The 18813-nt window shown below is 34.6% G+C and overlaps 1 protein-coding gene across 1 annotated transcript in view; it reads right to left on the reverse strand.

Moving 5' to 3' along the window:
- LOC110093027 (putative protein TPRXL) overlaps positions 1-18476 on the reverse strand; it is a 28740-nt gene extending 10264 nt beyond the window's left edge. The window contains exon 1 of the mRNA XM_020817776.2: positions 18289-18476. Within this exon, the coding sequence (XP_020673435.1) occupies positions 18289-18415 (127 nt within the window). The 5' untranslated portion in view covers positions 18416-18476. The remainder of the gene's footprint in view (positions 1-18288) is intronic.
- Positions 18477-18813: the final 337 nt, after the last annotated feature.

Raw genomic sequence — 18813 nt, forward strand, 5'->3', positions numbered from 1 at the left:
CCACTTGAAAGCGGATGGTGTGGGGGAATGGGATGATGGACCCGATCAAGAGTCCCATGGTTCTGTCGTCCCGGGCCATTGTGGTCCCTGGTCTACTTAGGTCAGAGGAGGTAGTCGACCCAACCTGACAGAAGGATCCTTGTCGCAGCCATGGGTTGCTTCGTCCAAGGGAACCTTGTAGACCGGGTTGAATGTTTGTCTAAGGGGACAAATTTGAATCCACTTAAGCTGACAGAGGCTTTTGTGCCCTATCGATCATATTCCTATTGATTCATCTCAAGGATTGATGCCAATAAGGAGCGTATTGGCTCGGCCATAACCGGTATATCGTGGTGCCATTTGGCGGCAAAACCACTCGGTTCAGAGGGCCCGGTCGTCGTAACCGTTTATCCTGCAGTGCCATTTGGCGGCAGACCGCCGGTTAGAGGACACGCACCACGTCCTTACTAGCAGGAGATTGTTTTGAGAATGGATCCTAGTGATATTTTCGACTAGGCATTTTCGCTCTTTGTGAGCTGAAGTAATTTTAAATTTGTTCCACCATCGACAAACTGTAGTGGAGGGTGGATGGATTTGCTTTAAGTATTGATGATTTGATTCAGTTTAAATATCTTGAAATTTTGGAGTTTGTAGAGTTTGGATTCTGGATGAGAGCATATGAGTGAAATTTTGAGATATTTGTGAACCCCTCCGGTTGAGATTCGCATTCAACACGGCCATCATCGGGTGTTTGGGATCATTTTCATTTTATGGATTAAACCTTGTCAACTCTATCGGGCTGTCGACAGAGGATCGGGTTTCGTAGGCTTTATGCCTTTGTTCATGAATTTTCTTGATTTTTTTATGTCTTGAAGGCCTAAAAAGAATGTATTTAAACAAATACACCAGTCGCTACAAACGCTGTTTTGTTAGATAGTTCGAATCTAGTCGACTTCTATTGATCCGTATAGAAGATCGGATTCGAAACTTGAATTCACTTGTCAACCGCCATAGCATCCATGAGGCGCACGTGTGTACAATAACACGCTAGCCAGGGCCCATGCGGGTTGAGATTGTATCTTACCCCTTGTGTACCTATGTGTATACAAAACTAAGGTGCACGTATAGGAGTATGTTTGAAATATTTGTAGTTGTGCATGTATTGTTCATTTGAGATGCACGGCATTTCCTCTGAAAAGCTTATCACACGCCTTCTGTCTGCTTTCAATAGTGTTGCAGATTCGGTGGCGTGGCGTTGGAGATTGTAGACGCCTTGCTGTCTGCTTGTATCAGTGTTGCAGATCCGCGGTGGCGTTGCGTTCTTGATATTGACTCCCCCTTTCTCAATCACCGGGGAGGATTTCTGGATTCGGGCCAGTCAAAGGCTTCGTTGATTTGGGGTGAGGAGACCATCTATACCCTTTCCAGGGATACTGTTGGTAGTGAGGTAGAGCGGTCGTGTTATTTGTAATTGTGTAAGGAAAACAGCCAGACCACCCATCATTTTACCTTTATTCCCCTTCAGAATCCGTATGAAGAAACTAGAAAAGAAAGACCTTATATGCCTCGTAAACCACCGATAAATGACCGTTGGTTCTGAATTTGTTTCAAACATTTCGCTCGGCGATTCTGCCAGGTGAGGTTCCCTTTTTTCGTACATCGGTGCCAATGCCCTTGTTATCAGTCGAACAGTGACTATGAAAGCCATGTTGTGACTCACCCATTGTGCGACGTTGAGCGTTTGTGATTATAATCATCTGTGTCCAACAGATGATATAACGAATAAATTGTTAACGATTACATGTACACACTTACTGTTGCTTATTCATCTAAACAACGTGGCCTCGTGCCTTATTTTGTGTAGGGCTTCATCCCCACATGGTATCGTTTAACTAACTAGTCATACCTTATGAGATGTTCGTAGGATGCAGCCATTTTATCACCAGTTCTAAGTTCCCAGTATCCACCTTTCAGACCAAATCTCTACCCAGCCGTGGTGCCTCTGTGAGGCCAATTGTTAGTCCATGTGACCGTAATTCTTGATGGATTGGGTGCCCACAGTGATCCTCCTATGTAACTTTGTCCACATAAATGCAACTAATTGTATATCCACTATAGGGTACTGCATGTGCTAATGCAGTGGAATCTGCTAGTTATCTTCAACGTACGAAGCTTTATAGAATAAAACAATGTTTTACGCAGGTATCTACAATCGATAAATCGATGTCTTTCTGCGTCATTATGCAACCAACCTGCATTTCCCACCAATCTCGTGGTGATGTTTGATTCTCGTAGCTTGTTTGTAAATGCGTGGGCGGACCCCCCTGCCATCATTGGTCTCCCATAGTCCTAGTCTTCATTCGATCATCTAACAGGGAATTGTAATTATTAGGACTTGTGCGTGTTGAGGTAGTTCGGTTAGTGCTATTCGTATTCTTTTAGCAGCTGGCATTGCGAGATTTCATCTCCTGGGTCTATGGATATGTGATCAATGATTCAAGCATTTCAGTCTCTTGACTGTTTCGTGAAATGCACTACTGCAACTGTATGTGTTAGCGTTGGGTACGCCCCCTGTGCAGACTTGGATATAGGTCATTCGTCGTCCAAATTCGCCATTTCTTTAGCCAATTTGGCAAGAGAATCGGCTTTGGCATTTTGACCTCGGGGAACTTGAGTTAATTTAACAACTGAAATTTGCTTCATAAGCTCAAGAACTCGCCGATGATAACAAGCCAACTCGAACTTTGTGATTTTGTAAATTCCCAGCACTTGATTTATAAATGTAAATTATACATAAATTAGCAATTATTTATATTATATTTATATATAAACTAAATTTCTATTAAATATGAATTAAAATCGAAGATTGAAGATATTTATATTTAACTTTAAATTTAGTAATTATTTATATTTAAATATATAATGCAAAAATAATTATTATTTATATTTAACTTTAAAATTAGGTAATATATTATATATTTAAGAATTTTATTTATTTTTTAGCCTCAAAATTCTTAGAATTATAAAGTTTTTAAGGTTAGATTATCATCATTATTATGTTAATTTTTATTAATTTTTAGTAATAATATTATTTATTATGTCATCTAGTTCAACAGATCGAACCGTGAACCTATCCTTCTTCCGGTTCGTTGTCCGATCCGATTTTCACAACCTTGTCATTTTCTTCAAAAGATATTAAGGTGATTTTATTCCTTACATCTTTATATAAATTTTTGCTTTAATTCTGAAGATTAACCTAAATCTAAAGCATGTTAAGGATTTATAATCTTTGTGCAAGCTAATAGAAAGGAATAAGCTCTATTTCTCCTTATGAATATAGGCACCACATGCCGAACCACATATGCTTTGTGTTATTTGCCTTTGGTAGCTGATTTTGTATTTCACATAAAAATTGTAATACGTTTTATAGTTTTGTTTTATCCTGCAATTTCATTCAATAATTATTGCAACTAGCTTACAAGTGTAAAACAAATAAAGTTTATTTAATTGGCATGTAATTCTTTAGTCATATTGTTCAAAGAAGTTAGTGAAAGAAAGTTTATAATTAATTTGTTACATTACTATTTTATTTTGTAAATAAAAATTAGTTAATTCTTTATTTACATAAACCTAGATTTCACAAACTTGTGTGTTTTGTTTTAATTGTTGGAAATTTTGGATTTGAAACTTTTAGTAATTCCTCAATAATTATTGCAACTAGCTTACAAGTGTAAAACAAATAAAGTTTATTTAATTGGCATGTAATTCTTTAGTCATATTGTTCAAAGAAGTTAGTTAAAGAAAGTTTATAATTAATTAGTTATATTATTATTTTATTTTGTAAATAAAAATTAGTTAATTCTTTATTTACATAAACCTAGATTTCACAAACTTGTGTGTTTTGTTTTAATTGTAGGAAAATTTGGATTTGAAACTTTTAGTAATTTTAATTTGGAAAAGATCCTTAATTAGTTTGCATTTAAAAGTCTTTAAAGCTTAACACTCTCCTTTCCACTTCAAGTTCACCGACTTCCAAGCAAAATATTAGCAATACCAAAATACACTTTACAACATAAAGGACAACAAGTACTCAAAAAGGCACTAATGCCTACAATCGCCATCAATAAGTGGCATAAGATACATGGCAAGTAGTGAGCAATTAGTTTGAAAAATTCAAGAGCAAAAGCACTTACGCTTCCAATCACTACTAAATTTCATTGAACGTTAAGACATCTTTAGTAATTTCGTCTTTGAAATACATCTTTTACCTTCAATACCCTCAAGATCACTCCTTGTAGTCAATCATTTGAAATCTACCAAAACAAAATTAACATAGAAGTTTTCTCCCCAACAATTTCAATTATAACTAAGATAAACAGCATAGTATATCTTCCTAAAATAACAATAAATTGATTCTTTAAAATTAGCTTGAATTCATAAGGTAGGTTTGATTATACCCTCCTACAAGTTCACTGTACATTCAATTCCTATAATTAAGTATTTGATATCCACTATATAAGGTATTATTCAAAAGTATTTACTAAGGCCCACTTGGAACTTCTTGCTTTTTTGTTGACTCGTGGAATGGATTCAGGACAAAGAATTGTAATCGTAATCTTAGTTTCTATTAAATTAATGAAAATTAATTAAATCCTATTTATATTAACATTTTTATTTAAAATATCTAATGAATCATATTCATGGCTAGGATAGTGTGAAGGGATTTCCCAAAAAGGATAAATTTAGAGCGCTAGTGTGAGTGGATTGCATAAAAAAATGTTATATTCAAAAATATATATATAATATATGTTTGAAACTTTAGGATGCGTCATCATTTTGTTATGTTTTTAATAACAATAATGATATAATACAAAATCAAACATGTTTGCATTTTATGTAAGATGATAAACAAAACAAAATCAAAACAACAGAAGAACAAAAAATTGAAGTAACCTCGAATGGATTCAACACTTCTACGATATCTCACAACTCTCTAACCTTGCTATCTCATTGCGACCTAAAATTTTACCAATATGAATCTTCTTCAAAAATAATATTACTTAGTCTTTTTAAGATCAATCCATGGTATATTTCATGATCCTACACTCCAAGGAAACTTCTTCCTCTAAAACCTCATTATATAATTCACCAAATTGTATTATCATCTTATTTAAGGTCTTCATCTTTCACTAAGACACAATTATTTTAATTTTTAATACATCCAACATGATTAAAATCGCCAAATATCTTTCCAATTAGATTAGCTATGTTATAAATCATCTTTTCTGTAGCACCCAACTCAAATTACCACATCATCAAAATTTATAGCATTGACTTTGTTTACAATCTTTTTTGCAAAACTTCTAATGAAGAGCAGGCACGCTGGCTGATTGGATATCTGGAATGAAAGATGTTAAACGTTTTACCTTAAATTTGTGAACTTCATAGAATTCAAACAGCAAACTTGAGGGAGTAGAGGAAACTGCTATACCGAAGAAAACAAATAGGACTATTGCAGCATGCATAATGGCAATCATAATTCATAGATGAAAGAATATATGTGGATATGTAGAGATTATCAAACCCTTTTACTCAATTCAAAACATTCTTATAAAATTAGTTATCCTTCAAGCAAATAAATGTTGAAGAGCTGCAAAAATGCATTAATGTCCCTATTGAAAAAAAAAACCCATTTTTCCTTCAATTTTAAAATGATCACTTAAAAAACAACTTACATCTCTTAAGGATTGATTATCATGATATCATATTTTAATAAAAAAAGGTGTCAATGTTGCAACTCCATTATAAGACAGCTGAGATTCCAAGGATGCAAGAGCAAAGAGGCATATCAGCTTCTCAACAGCTAAGGAAATTCTCATAAGGCAACCTGGGCGATCACAACATTTACCCACTATTGTTAACAACTTAGGTTTTATCCTAGTCCTTTCACATAAATAGATGGCTACTTCAGTAGTGCATCTTTTGCCCTTTGTCTGGCATGACCGAGCCAACTAAGGGTTGGTTGGTCAGTTTGTTCAGGCTTTTCACTGCTTTGTTGCAGGAAAATGGTTGCTCGATATTCAGGGTGGAAATGGGTATTTTTAATGCTTCGTTTTATGTAAAGTAATTTGCCAAAATTACTTTCAAAAGCAACTGTGGGGAAGCATAAAAATTTCTATTGCTAGAAAGTATTTTATAAGCAGCTTTGCTCCATTTGGGTATCCTAATGCTTTTTTTATTTTCACTATCACAATTTTAAAATAAAATGCTTTCGCATTCATATTTTCTATTCTACTTTCCCAAAAGCAGAATTCCTAAAGCAAATTTTGGAAAGAACAGCGAAGTAGTCCAATTTTTCATCCAAACAGACATTACTTTCTGTTAGATTTTTTTGCTACCACAAAATCAGTAAAAAACCTGTACCAAACTATGCTTTCTGGAATGCCCATCTCGCTTTAAAAAATTTCAACATTCAAGCCTATCCCAAAAAAAAAACCTAACCGAATTCATCACATATCAGAAGATCAGAAGAGACCACTCCACAGCAACCTCTGCAACCCCTAATCCCAAAATAATTTTCATAATGGAAAACAATTATGCAACCTATCTTAACCTAACAGTTGGGAGCTTCAACTTTCAGTGCACAGGGCATAAGCTTGAGTCCTTGCATATTTGAGTGCGTCCATGACTTTATGATTAAATTTGCTCAAAATTCAAAAAAAAAAAAAAAACTTTACCAAAATTGCAAGATGTAAGAAGCTAGCATAACATTTTTAAGAAGGTGCTATCATTTTTTAAATATTATTTTTAAACAAATGGGAAAATAGAATCATATTGTTATGTTTTGCAAAGATCACTAAATAAGTTTCATAATTATTAATAAAAGAGTGTTTTCTTGCATAAATCAAAATCATTGATTTGATAGTAAAGAATAGCTTGGGAAAGAATGCCATTCAACGAGAGAAAGCAACCAAACAGCAGCTTTAACAAAACAATATAAATTTTTTGGTATTCATTCAACATCAACAACACGAGCATTCACAAAATACTCAAATTGACTAATAACTATCAATTTCTCATCCATTAAAAATTACATATCGTTTACTAGTTCTTTCTTTAATCGATGCCAAGCTCCATGTCTTCTAAATAATTATTATACTATCTTAATGTTCACTTAAATCAAATGAGATATCATTCATCAAACTATCTAATCAACAAATAGGATGCATAAAGCTATTTCAAGTTGGATATTTTTAGCAAACATCCGCCACCCATATAAAATATACCAACTAAACATCAATACAAGCGTAATGTCAATCCTTTATATAATCATTTTGTAACTAAAAAACTCTTGGGGCAATTCCCAGATACATATAAAGTTAGTCATTGATCATTAACATATATTTAATAACTTCAACTTTGATACATCTTTTAACCTTTAATCACAATATCACTTCTTGTGGTAGTCCATCATTTAAATTCTAAGAAGAAAACCGTAAATGACCCTTCTACTGTTTTCAGTATTTTCAACTAAGTAATTAAAAAAATAAACTTTGAAGTAGATCTTCCTAACTTAACACTAAAATTATTCTTCAAAATCAGCTTGATTATTCAAAGTTATCTTTTGCTGACCGCTCCTACAAAGTTACTATAAAGTTCAATTATATTGGAAAATAACATGAGAGGTATTAATTGCAGGAGGATTTACCAACCCAAATTAGAACCTATTGCCATTACCATGGATTGTTGCACTGATTTTTTTAAAAAAAAAAGAAGGATTGCTGCACTGATTATAAACATTGATTATCATGGATTGCCACCAGTCGTGGACTGCTGCTGCTGCATTTGCTAAACATGAAAAAAGGTGAGTCATATTTTGCTAATGTATATGCCACTGATTTCAAGAGAAGGGGGCACACAGTAATAGCAAGCACCCAAGAAATTATGGATACAAAATCATTAATTCCAGATTATTGTAATTAATTGTTTACCCTCTAGAAAATTAGATCATTTAGATTGCAAAGATTGTAAAGTTATTCCGAGTGAAAATTTATTTACTCAATATCGATTATTAGTTTTTGACTTTAAGATAAATGGGCAGAAAATAAAAAATAAAGTAAAACATTATTCTAGGATTAGATTGAAGCATTTAAAGAATATTAACAAAAATATTTTTGAGAGTAAGATTTTAGATCTTAAGATTTTGTATGTACATGAGGATGTTAATGTTATGTGGGAAAAAGTGGCTAGTGATATTAATAATATTGTTAAAGAAGTGCTTTGAGTATCAAATAAAAATAGTTTGTAGAGAAATCCAAATGTGCAAGAAAAGATTAAAAACAAGATTTTCTATAAAAATTAGTTTAATCATAAAATCACTGATAATTGAGAAAGATATAAATAGGCACATAAGGAATCTAAAAAAGCAATATGCGATGCAAAGACCTTAGCTTTTAGTGATTTATATAATAGATTAGATAGTAAGGAGGGAGAAAGATATTTGTATAAGTTAGCCAAACAACGAGATAGGAGTAGTAAGGATTTAGTTCAAGTGAAGTGTATTAAGGATGAAGATAAAAAAGTACTATTCTTAGAAGATGATATTCAATAAAAATGGATGAGATATTTTGCTAAATTTTTTAATGAAAAATATGAAAATACGATTAACTATAATGACCTTAGCACCCTAAATGAAAATAAAGATTTCTGTTTTTATCGGCATATTAGTAAAACCGAAGTTAAAAAAGCTTTAAAGAAAATGAAGGGTGGAAAAGCTATTGGACCTGATGATATTTCAATAGAGGTGTGGAAATGCTTAGGAGATGAAGGAATTTCTTGGCTTACTAAACTTTTTAATACTGTTTTGAAGACTAAAAGATGCCAGATGAGTGGAGAATGAGTGTGCTAATTCCTATTTTTAAGAATAAAGGTGATGCACAAGATTGTGTGAATGATAGAGGAATTAAGTTAATGTGTCATACTTAAAACTATGGGAGCCAGTTATGGAGCATAGGTTGCGGCGTGATACTAATGTTTCTCAAAATCAATTTGGATTCATGTCGGGCAGGTCGACTATGAAAGCCATATATTTATTAAGAGGTTTGATGGAGAAATATAGATAAAATAAATAGGATCTACATATGATATTTATTGATTTAGAAAAAACATATGATAAAGTTCCTAGAGAAGTGTTATGGAGAGTTCTTGAAAGGAAATGAGTTAATACCACTTATATTCAAATAATTAAAGATATGTATGCAGGAGCTATTACTTGTGTTCAAACACAAGGTGGTTTGACCAAGTATTGAAAGGAGTTAATACCACTTATATTTAAATAATTAAATATATGTATGCATGAACTATTACTTGTGTTCAAACACAAGGTGGTTTGACCAAGTATTTTCCTATTTCGGTTGGGTTACATCAAGGATCAGCCTTAAGCCCATATCTTTTTGCTTTAGTAATGGATGTTCTCACTAGACCTTTGCAAGAGGATGTACCTTGGTGTATACTTTTTGTTGATGATAACAAGAGAGGGGCCTTAAAGGTAAACTTGAATTATGGAGGTCAACCTTAGAGTCTAAAGGTTTTCGCTTGAGTAAATCTAAAACGGAATATATGGAATGTAATTTTAGCAGTAATAGACCTAGTGAGGAGATTGTGACTTTGGGCTATCAAGTTATTAATAAAAGTACACGTTTTAGATATCTTGGATATATTGTTCAGAGTGATGGTGAAATAGATGGGGATATTATCAGCAGAATTCAAGTTGAATGGTTGAAGTGTAGAAATGCATCGGGCTCGTTGTTCGATAAAAGTACCCCTCAAACTTAAGGGAAAATTCTATAAGATGGTGGTGAGGTCTGCAATGTTTTATGGTGCCGAATGTTGGTCATTAAAAGAGAAGCATAAAACTAAGTATGGATAATATGAGGGTGCTCAAGTGGATGAGTGGCTTTACCCTTAGAGATAGGATACTATTGACCTCATTTTTATATGAGGTCACTTTTGACCCCTTTCTGAGCTTTGGACCTTAGGTTTCTTTGGACTCTAGATTCTAGGATCTTCCTAGTCCCCAGACATTAGGCTCAATCTAGATCTTGATTCATTCCAAACTCAAAATCTTTGGGTTAAGGACTCAGGTCCTAAAGCCCTTTCTAGATTATTCTTCCATCACCTTGAAACCCAGTCAATTGGTATCTGATTCAGGGTCTATCAATCACAGGTTGATAAGACATGTCTCTGGGGTCAACCCTCCAAGTTTGAACTCAATCCGATATTTCTAAGCCCAGAAACTAAACTCAGTTCTAAAGGTTATAAAACATTCAGATATTTACAATCTATGCCATTGGACCCTCCACCTTGTGGAAATTGAGCTTGGGATCTTTCCAAAATCATTTTATCATGTCCATGACCTCCCCCATGACATATTGACCAACAACCTACACTCTCTAAGACCCACTTTGATCCAGGTTTGACTAGGGGTCAAAAAAAAAAACAAAATACCCTTTAAGGATATTTTTGGTCTTTTTCCTCAAATTTCAACATGTACAACCCGTATCAAACTCCAAATGACCGATGAATCCTAAATGACTTTAGGAACATATTGAACCCAAACTTACTCTTTGGTTTGACCTGGTTGACCAAAATGCCTTAATGGATTTAAACATCCATTTTCAACCCAAATGACATACTCAATGCATGGGATCACTTCCATTGATCTCAAAATACTCATTGAACTTGTTTGACCCAAACTTAACTCATGATTTGACCAGATTGACCAAGTCAACCATGATTAACCAAATCAACCAACCTACACACTTGTCAAATTCAATCATTCAAACCATTTGAATCAAATCAACCCTTCAAAATTATTTAATTGGACATCATTTACATATCCAAAGACTTTCAAGTCAATCCTCCTCTTGGGTTGACTTGGTCAACCCATTTGGAGAGGTCAAAACCCTCTCCAACTTCATGTATTTGCTCAAAGCTTCAACCCCTTGATTCCAAACTTCTTAGGATAGTTTCCTATAGCTCCCTTTACCTTCTCCAAGCCTATCTCAGTCATCATTGACTGGTCAATAGGTTAATGAGTCAACAAACTTATTTCAAGTCCATGGAAAGATGTCAAATCAAGGTCACATCATCAAGCCACCTTAGCAATCCATGGCTTAGTCTCAAACCTGCTCAAACCTGCTGGATAGTGACTATTTCCTTCCATAAGAGACCTCAAACTAGCCCCCTAAACCAAGCCAAGCATTGGTTCATCCAAATGGGGAAAAATGTGTGGTCCCCTTTCCCATGGACCAAGAGATATCACACTCACCACCAACCCTGTCCCCTGGTTTTATGCAGCTTAGAGGACACATGTCATGCATCCAAGGATCCCTTAATTGAATCAAAGCCATCTATTCAAAATCAAGGAATTTAGGAGAGGAGAACCTTAACCTAAGAGAGCATTCCCTCTCATATCATCTAAGTCCCAAACTCCAGCAACCTCCAACCTTCCAAAAGCTCTTCCCATACATTTCAGCATTCCCCAAGGCCATTCCAAGCCTTTCCCCATCATTTTCACCACAAAATCCATCATTCTATTGAAGAAAGAGAGATAAAAGGCAAAAATACATTCTCTCTTCCACAACTCCAGATCCAGCCGTCAAAATCCTTTGGGGTCTTCTACCAATTTAAGTGTGGACAATCTCCAAGTTCAACTAGCACAAGATCGCGAAAATTCACCGGCTAGATTGTAAGATTTGCTCACTCTTATGTAGAAATAAAATTTGAAACTGCAAAAAATCTACAATGCATGGAGCCTTCAAATTCCATGCATTGTTAGATTACGTTGCCCTCTATCTGTGTTTCAAATTTCGTAATTTTTTGTCGAGTATTTTGAAAGATATTGGCATTTGAAGTTTTCTTAACTATTTTGACTCTGGTTCAACCAGAGCCGTTTGATCGTGCCTGAAGGCGCGATCGAACAAACCAAATTCGGCCACGTCGCCGCGCGGCTTCGGCGGGGTTCGAACCCTTCTGGTTTTCTCCAGGACACGTGGTCGAATCTGGACCGTTCGAACCCAATAAGGGTGTACAGCTCCCTAGAAATTTTCACCCCTAGAAAATACTGTGTTCAAGTTTCACCCCTATTGGGTGTGTGTACAGCTCCCTAGAAATTTTTAAGTTTTCTAGACATTCTCCTAATTATTTTTCCTAGGTGTCTCTACAATTCAAATGGTCATAAAACTTGGTGTGTCTAACCCTGGTACACATGCATTCACATGACAGATATTTCACAGCATAATACTAAACATCTAGGGAGTTATAAATTTTCAAAGTTTAAAGTCCAAAATGGACCCCTTGCCTTAAAAATTCACATCACAGTAATCTATTGGGTATCTGACCATATAAAAATTACTAAACATGTCTAAGATACCCAATAATCTTTCACCAAAATTTGAACTCCACATGACTACTGGATTGTAAGAAAAATACAAAAAACACATTTTAAAGAAGTTTAAATATCTCACAATCCAGTGGATAAATCAACTCAAACTTAATTTTATTAAATAATAAATAACATTCCCTTTCCAAAGAGCCCCGGCAATGATTGCGCCGCCGCCGCAGTCGACTGACACGTGGTGGGACATGTGGCGGAACCCCATAGGTCACTTAAACACGTCGGATCGGTCCTGGACTGCCCGATCGATCGCAGAGCAGCGGACAGTCCAGATTCGACCACGTGTCCTGTAGAAAACCGGAAGGGTTCGAACCCCGCCAAAGCCGCGCGGCGACATGGTCGAATCTAGGTCGTTCGATCGCACCTTCAGGCGCGATCGAATGGCTCTGGTTGAACTAGAGTCAAAATAGTCAAGAAAACTTCAAATGACAATATCTTTCAAAATACTCGACGAAAAATTACGACATTTGAAATACATATAGAGGGAAACGTAATCTAACAATGCCTGAAGTTTGAAGGCTCCATGCATTATAGATTTTCAGCAGTTTCAATTTTTATTTCTACCTACGAGTAAGGAAATCTTACAATCTAGCCGGTGGATTTTTCGCGATCTTGGGCTTGTTGAACTTGTAGATTGTCCACGCTTAAATTTGTAGAAGACCCCAAAGGATTTTGACGGCTGAATGTGGAGTTGTGGAAGAGAGAAGGTATTTTTTACTTTTCTCTCTCTTTCTTTAATGAAATGAAGGATTTTGTGATGGAAATGATGGGGGAAGGTTTGGAATGGCCTTGGGTAATGTTGGAATGTATGGGAAGAGCTTTTGAAAGGTTAGGGGCTGCTGGAGTTTGAGACTTAGATGATATGAGAGGGAATGCTCTCTTATGTCAAGTTTCCCCTCTCCTAAATCCCTTGATTTTGAATGGATGGCTTTGATTCAATTAAGGGAGTCTTAGATGCATGACATGTGTCCCCTAAGCTGCCTAAAGCCAGGGGATAGGGTTGGTGGTGAGTGTGACCTTTCTTGGTCTATGGGAAAGGGGACCACACCTTTTTCCCCATTTGGATGAACCAATGTTTGGTTTGATTTTGGGGGCTAGCTTGAGGTCTTTTATGGAAGGAAATAGTCACTATCCAGCAGGTTTTAGACTAAGCCATGGATTGCCAAGGTGGCTTGATGATGTGGCCTTGATTTGGCCTCTTTCCATGGGCTTGAACTACGTTTGTTGACTCATTGACCTATTAACCAGTCAATGATGACTGGGATAGACTTGGAGAAGGTAAACGGAGCTGTAGGAAATTATCCTAAGGAGTTTGGAATCAAGGGGTTGAAGCTTTGAACAAATACATGAAGTTGGAGAGAGTTTTGACCTCTCCAAATGGGTTGACCAAGTCAACCCAAGAGGATTGACTTGAAAGTCTTTGGACATGTGAAGGGTGTCCAATTAAATAATTTTGAAGGGTTGAATGATTGAATTTGACAAGTGTGTAGGTTAAGGGTTGATTTGGTCAACCATTGTTGACTTGGTCAACCTGGTCAAACCATGAGTTAAGTTTGGATCAAACAAAGTTCAATGAGTGTTTTGAGATCAATGAAAGTGATCTCATGCATTGGGTAGGTCATTTGGGTTGAAAATAGATGTTTAAATCCATTAAGTGTATTTTAGTCAACCAGGTTAAACCAACTAGTAAGTTTGGGTTTAATGTGTTCCTAAAGTCATTTAGGATCCATTGATCATTTGGAGTTTGATATGAGTTGGACATGTTGAAATTTGGGGAAAAGACTAAAAATCTCCTTAAATGGTATTTTGGTCTTTTTTGACCTCTAGTCAAACCTGGGTCAAATTAAGTCTAGGAAAGTCTAGGTTGCTGGTCAATATGTCATGGGGGAGGTGGTCATGGACATGATAAAAGGGTTTTGGAAAGGTTCCAAGGTCAATTTCCACAAGGTGGAGGGTCCAATGGCACAGGCCGTAAATATTTGAATGTTTTACAATATTTAGAACTGAGTTTAGTTTTTGGGCTTAGAAACATCGGATTGAGCTCAAACTTGGAGGGTTGACCTCAGATACATGTCTTATCAACCTGTGCTTGATAGACCCTAAATCAGATATCAATTGACTGGGTTTTAAGGTGATGGAAGAATCATCTAGAAAGGGCTTCAGGACCTGCGTCCTTAACCCAAAGATTTTGAGTTCAGAATGAATCAAGATCTAGATTGAGCCTAAGATCTGGGGAGTAGGAAGATCCTGGGATCTAGAATCCAAAGCTCAAAAAGGGGTCAAAAGTGACCTCATACAAAAATGAGGTCAAAAGATACGAAATGAGCATATACATAAAAAGGCTGGAGTAGCTCCAGTAGAAAATAAGATTAGAGAGAGTCGCTTTAGATGGTTTGGTCATATAAAATGGCGGCCTTCCGATGACCCGGTAGGAAAGTAGAGGTATTAAATTTGACTTATGTTAAGAAAGGTAGATGCATACCTAAAAAGACTTTGTTATAAAATATTAGAAATGATCTTTCTTTATTAGATTTAACGAGAATTTGACTTTTAATAAGACACAATGGAGAAAAAAGGATTCATGTAGCTGACCCCACGTAGTGGGATAAAGGCTTGATGTTGTTGTTGTAAGATTACATAGTTTCCAATTATTTTTCTATATAACATAGCGTATAAGTATCAATGGAGGAATATCAAATCAGGCCTTTTAACCACTTTTTTTATAAATTCCATTGTATTTACCACAATATTATACATCTCCTTTTATTCTTAAAAACTGTTACCAAAATACCATCTCCATTTATTTGGTTCTTTGTCTGAGCTTTTTTAAAAATTTGTTAACCAAAATTCTATAAAATCTCTCATAACTTTCTACTGGGTATCTCATTTGGACCTAAACCTTTATTATTAAGCAGATTTTTCAAAGATAACTCAACTTAAATTTTTTTATCAATTTATAGTATGTTTTATGATTAAATCAATTTTGTCCTTCAAGAATTTCTAACTTTAAATATCCCATTTAATAATTCTCCAACTTGCAATGTTATCTTTCCTTGATGTCAACATATTTCACTAAAACTTCTATGCTCACTTCCAATGCATTCAACATGATTAAAATTGATAGATCTCTTTGCTATAGAATACATCACCTTTCTCTCCATAATAGCTAAACACAAAGATGTAAACGAGTTGAGTCAAGAATATACCCAATCGAGCCAAGCTTGTTTAGTTTTTACTGAGCTCGAGCTCCACTAGAGCTCGTTTACCAAGCTCCAGCTCGACTTGCTAAGAATTTTATAGGCTCAAGCTCGAGCTTGACTTGATTGTTGAGCTCGATTTATTAATTTTAATTTAGAATTTTTAATTTTTTAAGATTTTTTATTTTAATATAGAACTAATTTAAAAAAATTAAAGGATATTATAAAATTCTAATTTTAACTAAATGTTAAATATATTTTAATTTAATCGATTAGCTTAACGAGCTTTCAAGTTGAGCCAGCCTGATCTTGAACTCATAGCTCAATAATCTCGAATCATGAGCTCGTTAACGAGTCGAGCTCGAGCCAGCTCACAAGCCAACTCGGATCACTTACACTCCTACCTAAACCACATTATCAAATCACGAAAAATTTTAACTTTGGATACTACCATTTTTTTGCCAAACTTTGAGTTTCTTCATAATTATTGTCTATATTACAATATTTACTTGTTCATTCATTAAAGTGTTTTTTACCTAAATAATTTTTGCATCCCCCACTTCAAAAGAATTTTCTTATACATAATACATTTCTAGACTTATCAATTTTTAATAACAATATTCTCAATTTTAAATTTGGTTCAACTTTAAATGGTAATTTGCTTCTAAAAACATGCCTTGGATATTAACAACTCCTAACTTTTTTCTTTGTTACTATTTTACCCTAGAGAAATTATTCTTTTTGATTACTTGCATTGTACTTCCTTTTGATTACTTTCATTGTACTTCAGGGTTACAATTCTGTAACTATTATCCATGTTACTTCTTCAAACTTTCTTGAATTAAGTTATAATATTTGCATAAGCTACTTCGACAAGGTGGAATATAAGCTCTGTTATCCTGTATTTTTTTTTCAAGTTTCTACTTACTAGAAAAATCATTTTTTATTCTTGCGGTCATGTCCATGTCAGTTCAAATTATCTAGGACAAAGGTCTAAAGCAGCATGCATAAACATAACATCCCCAAAAAACTTTGTTAGCAATCTACTTGCAACAGATCTTAGCATAAAGGTTTAATTGCCTCCGCCTATGGCTTCAAAATAGCACATAATATTGAATTAAATTTCATTTTTCCATCAGAAATAATAGTATTTGAGGTTTCAAATCTTAGAACAGGCTACATGCCTAAAGGCTACAACTTACATAATACCACAACAAGGGCTAAGATTAGGGAAGTTATCCACATTCATTAATTTATGAAAACCTATATATTGTATTTATTTTACATTTCTACCAAAACTCTACAGAAATGGATTTTCTTGCATGGCTTTTAGAATGATAAAGTAGGAACATCATATAATTTCAAATAGAAAATTAAACAAGTTGCTCGAGGAGCCTACAATACCAAACAAAAAAAATATATATTAATTGGACAGGAAAATATCAACAAAAATTCTTGGATGAAATAATACCAAGTAGAGGTTACCAAACTCATTCGCTCAATTCACTGCATTCTTAATAAAATTAAGGTGCACTTACATGTGTAATGCTTGGATCTTCCATTTTACAAAACTATCACCCAAATACTTCTACTTATACCACCATCATCCAAATCTTGAAGAACATAACAAAACTACAAACTTTTTTACTCAATGATTTGCAAAAAATGTTATGATTTGATTGAGTCACGCAGAAATTCATAGGATAGATAGTTTATATTGAATGCATGAATATTCATTTTGTAAATATTTAAATCATGAATGTGTGAATGTTAGCTTTATAAATGAAGAAAAATTCAATGGTACATATGCAAGTATTACTAAATCATTTATCCTTCAAACAAATAAAGGCTTAATACAGCTGCATAGATGTATTCATGTCCCTCTTACAAAGTAGAACATGTTTCCAATAGTAATGAAGCTCTGATATCCAGCAATATTTTCTCACTATTTTGACATTTATATTAGCATGATAAAAAAATGATAATTGAAAAAAAAAAAAAAACTAACTAAGAGACATAACAGCAAATGCTTCATTCGTTCTTATCATACAATGATAACCCATAAAAAAATCATAATTTAATAAGCGAAGTTATTCATAATCTTAAAATCATCATTTAATCAGCAATAGTGTCGCAACTCTAACATAAAACACTGCTGGGATAGCAAAAATGCATAAATCAAGAGACCTGGTAGCTTTCCAACTGTTAAAAGAAATTCTTACAAATCTACACCTAGAAAACTTATAGCCATCACGACCTTCCTAGTTCTTATTCCCATTTGGAATGAGCAGACTTACTAAATCACAAAAGCAGCAGCTTTACTAATCAAATCACATGCGTTTCATAGATTTAGTGTATGAACCATTAGAAAAGCAGCCACACGCCAACTCTCTACCCTCAAAACTAAAGAGAATCACAAAATGAATAGCCTAGATTCGTGAGAATTGATCATGAAGAGAGATAACATTGGAGATGACTAATAAAAAATAAAGAACAGATAAGTTCGAGAGAAAGCATGGCAGGAGTAGCTACAGAAATATCAAAAAGATATTTTTCGTGAATCATAGCGCCCTGGCACTCACACATGCTAGGAAACCCTAACAAAGCATAGAAGAGTCAGCATATAACACCGCAAAGGAAGAGATCGACACATGCCTGACACGAAGAGGTTCGTCGAAGGGTCAGCCTTCGGGGGAGGGGCAGCAGCAGGAGGGGGAGTGAAGGCTGAGATGGAGAAGAGCCGTCGAAACCCCAACCGAGCCGCCACCAAAGCTTTGGCCATCTCTCGCCTGCTCTAGAACAAAGGAGGTTGCTGCCCGATCGTATATATAACCTAAGTAGAGGGGCGAGGTAGATATTTTTTGTCCCCCGAACGTCCGATTTATTAAGGGTGACAACTTAAAAATAAGAATAATAAAAACCAACTTAAACTTCATTTCAGAGAGCTTTTTTTATTATTTTAGCAAGTAATTTTTTCAGTATAAAATTTTAAATTCAAAAAAATTACTTCATAAAATAATAAAAAAACCTCTTTCAAATAAAATCTTAAAAAACAAAGTATGATATATTTTAAGGTTATTTGACTTCGTTTATTTTCTTCAAAAATATATATTTTTTTATTTCACATAATTATCTTTACTTGTGTTTGCAAACTTCTTATTTAAATGTATTTCGAATGAA

This window comes from Dendrobium catenatum, unplaced genomic scaffold (assembly GCF_001605985.2).
Source record: "Dendrobium catenatum unplaced genomic scaffold, ASM160598v2 fragScaff_scaffold_1136, whole genome shotgun sequence".
NCBI lineage: Eukaryota > Viridiplantae > Streptophyta > Magnoliopsida > Asparagales > Orchidaceae > Dendrobium > Dendrobium catenatum.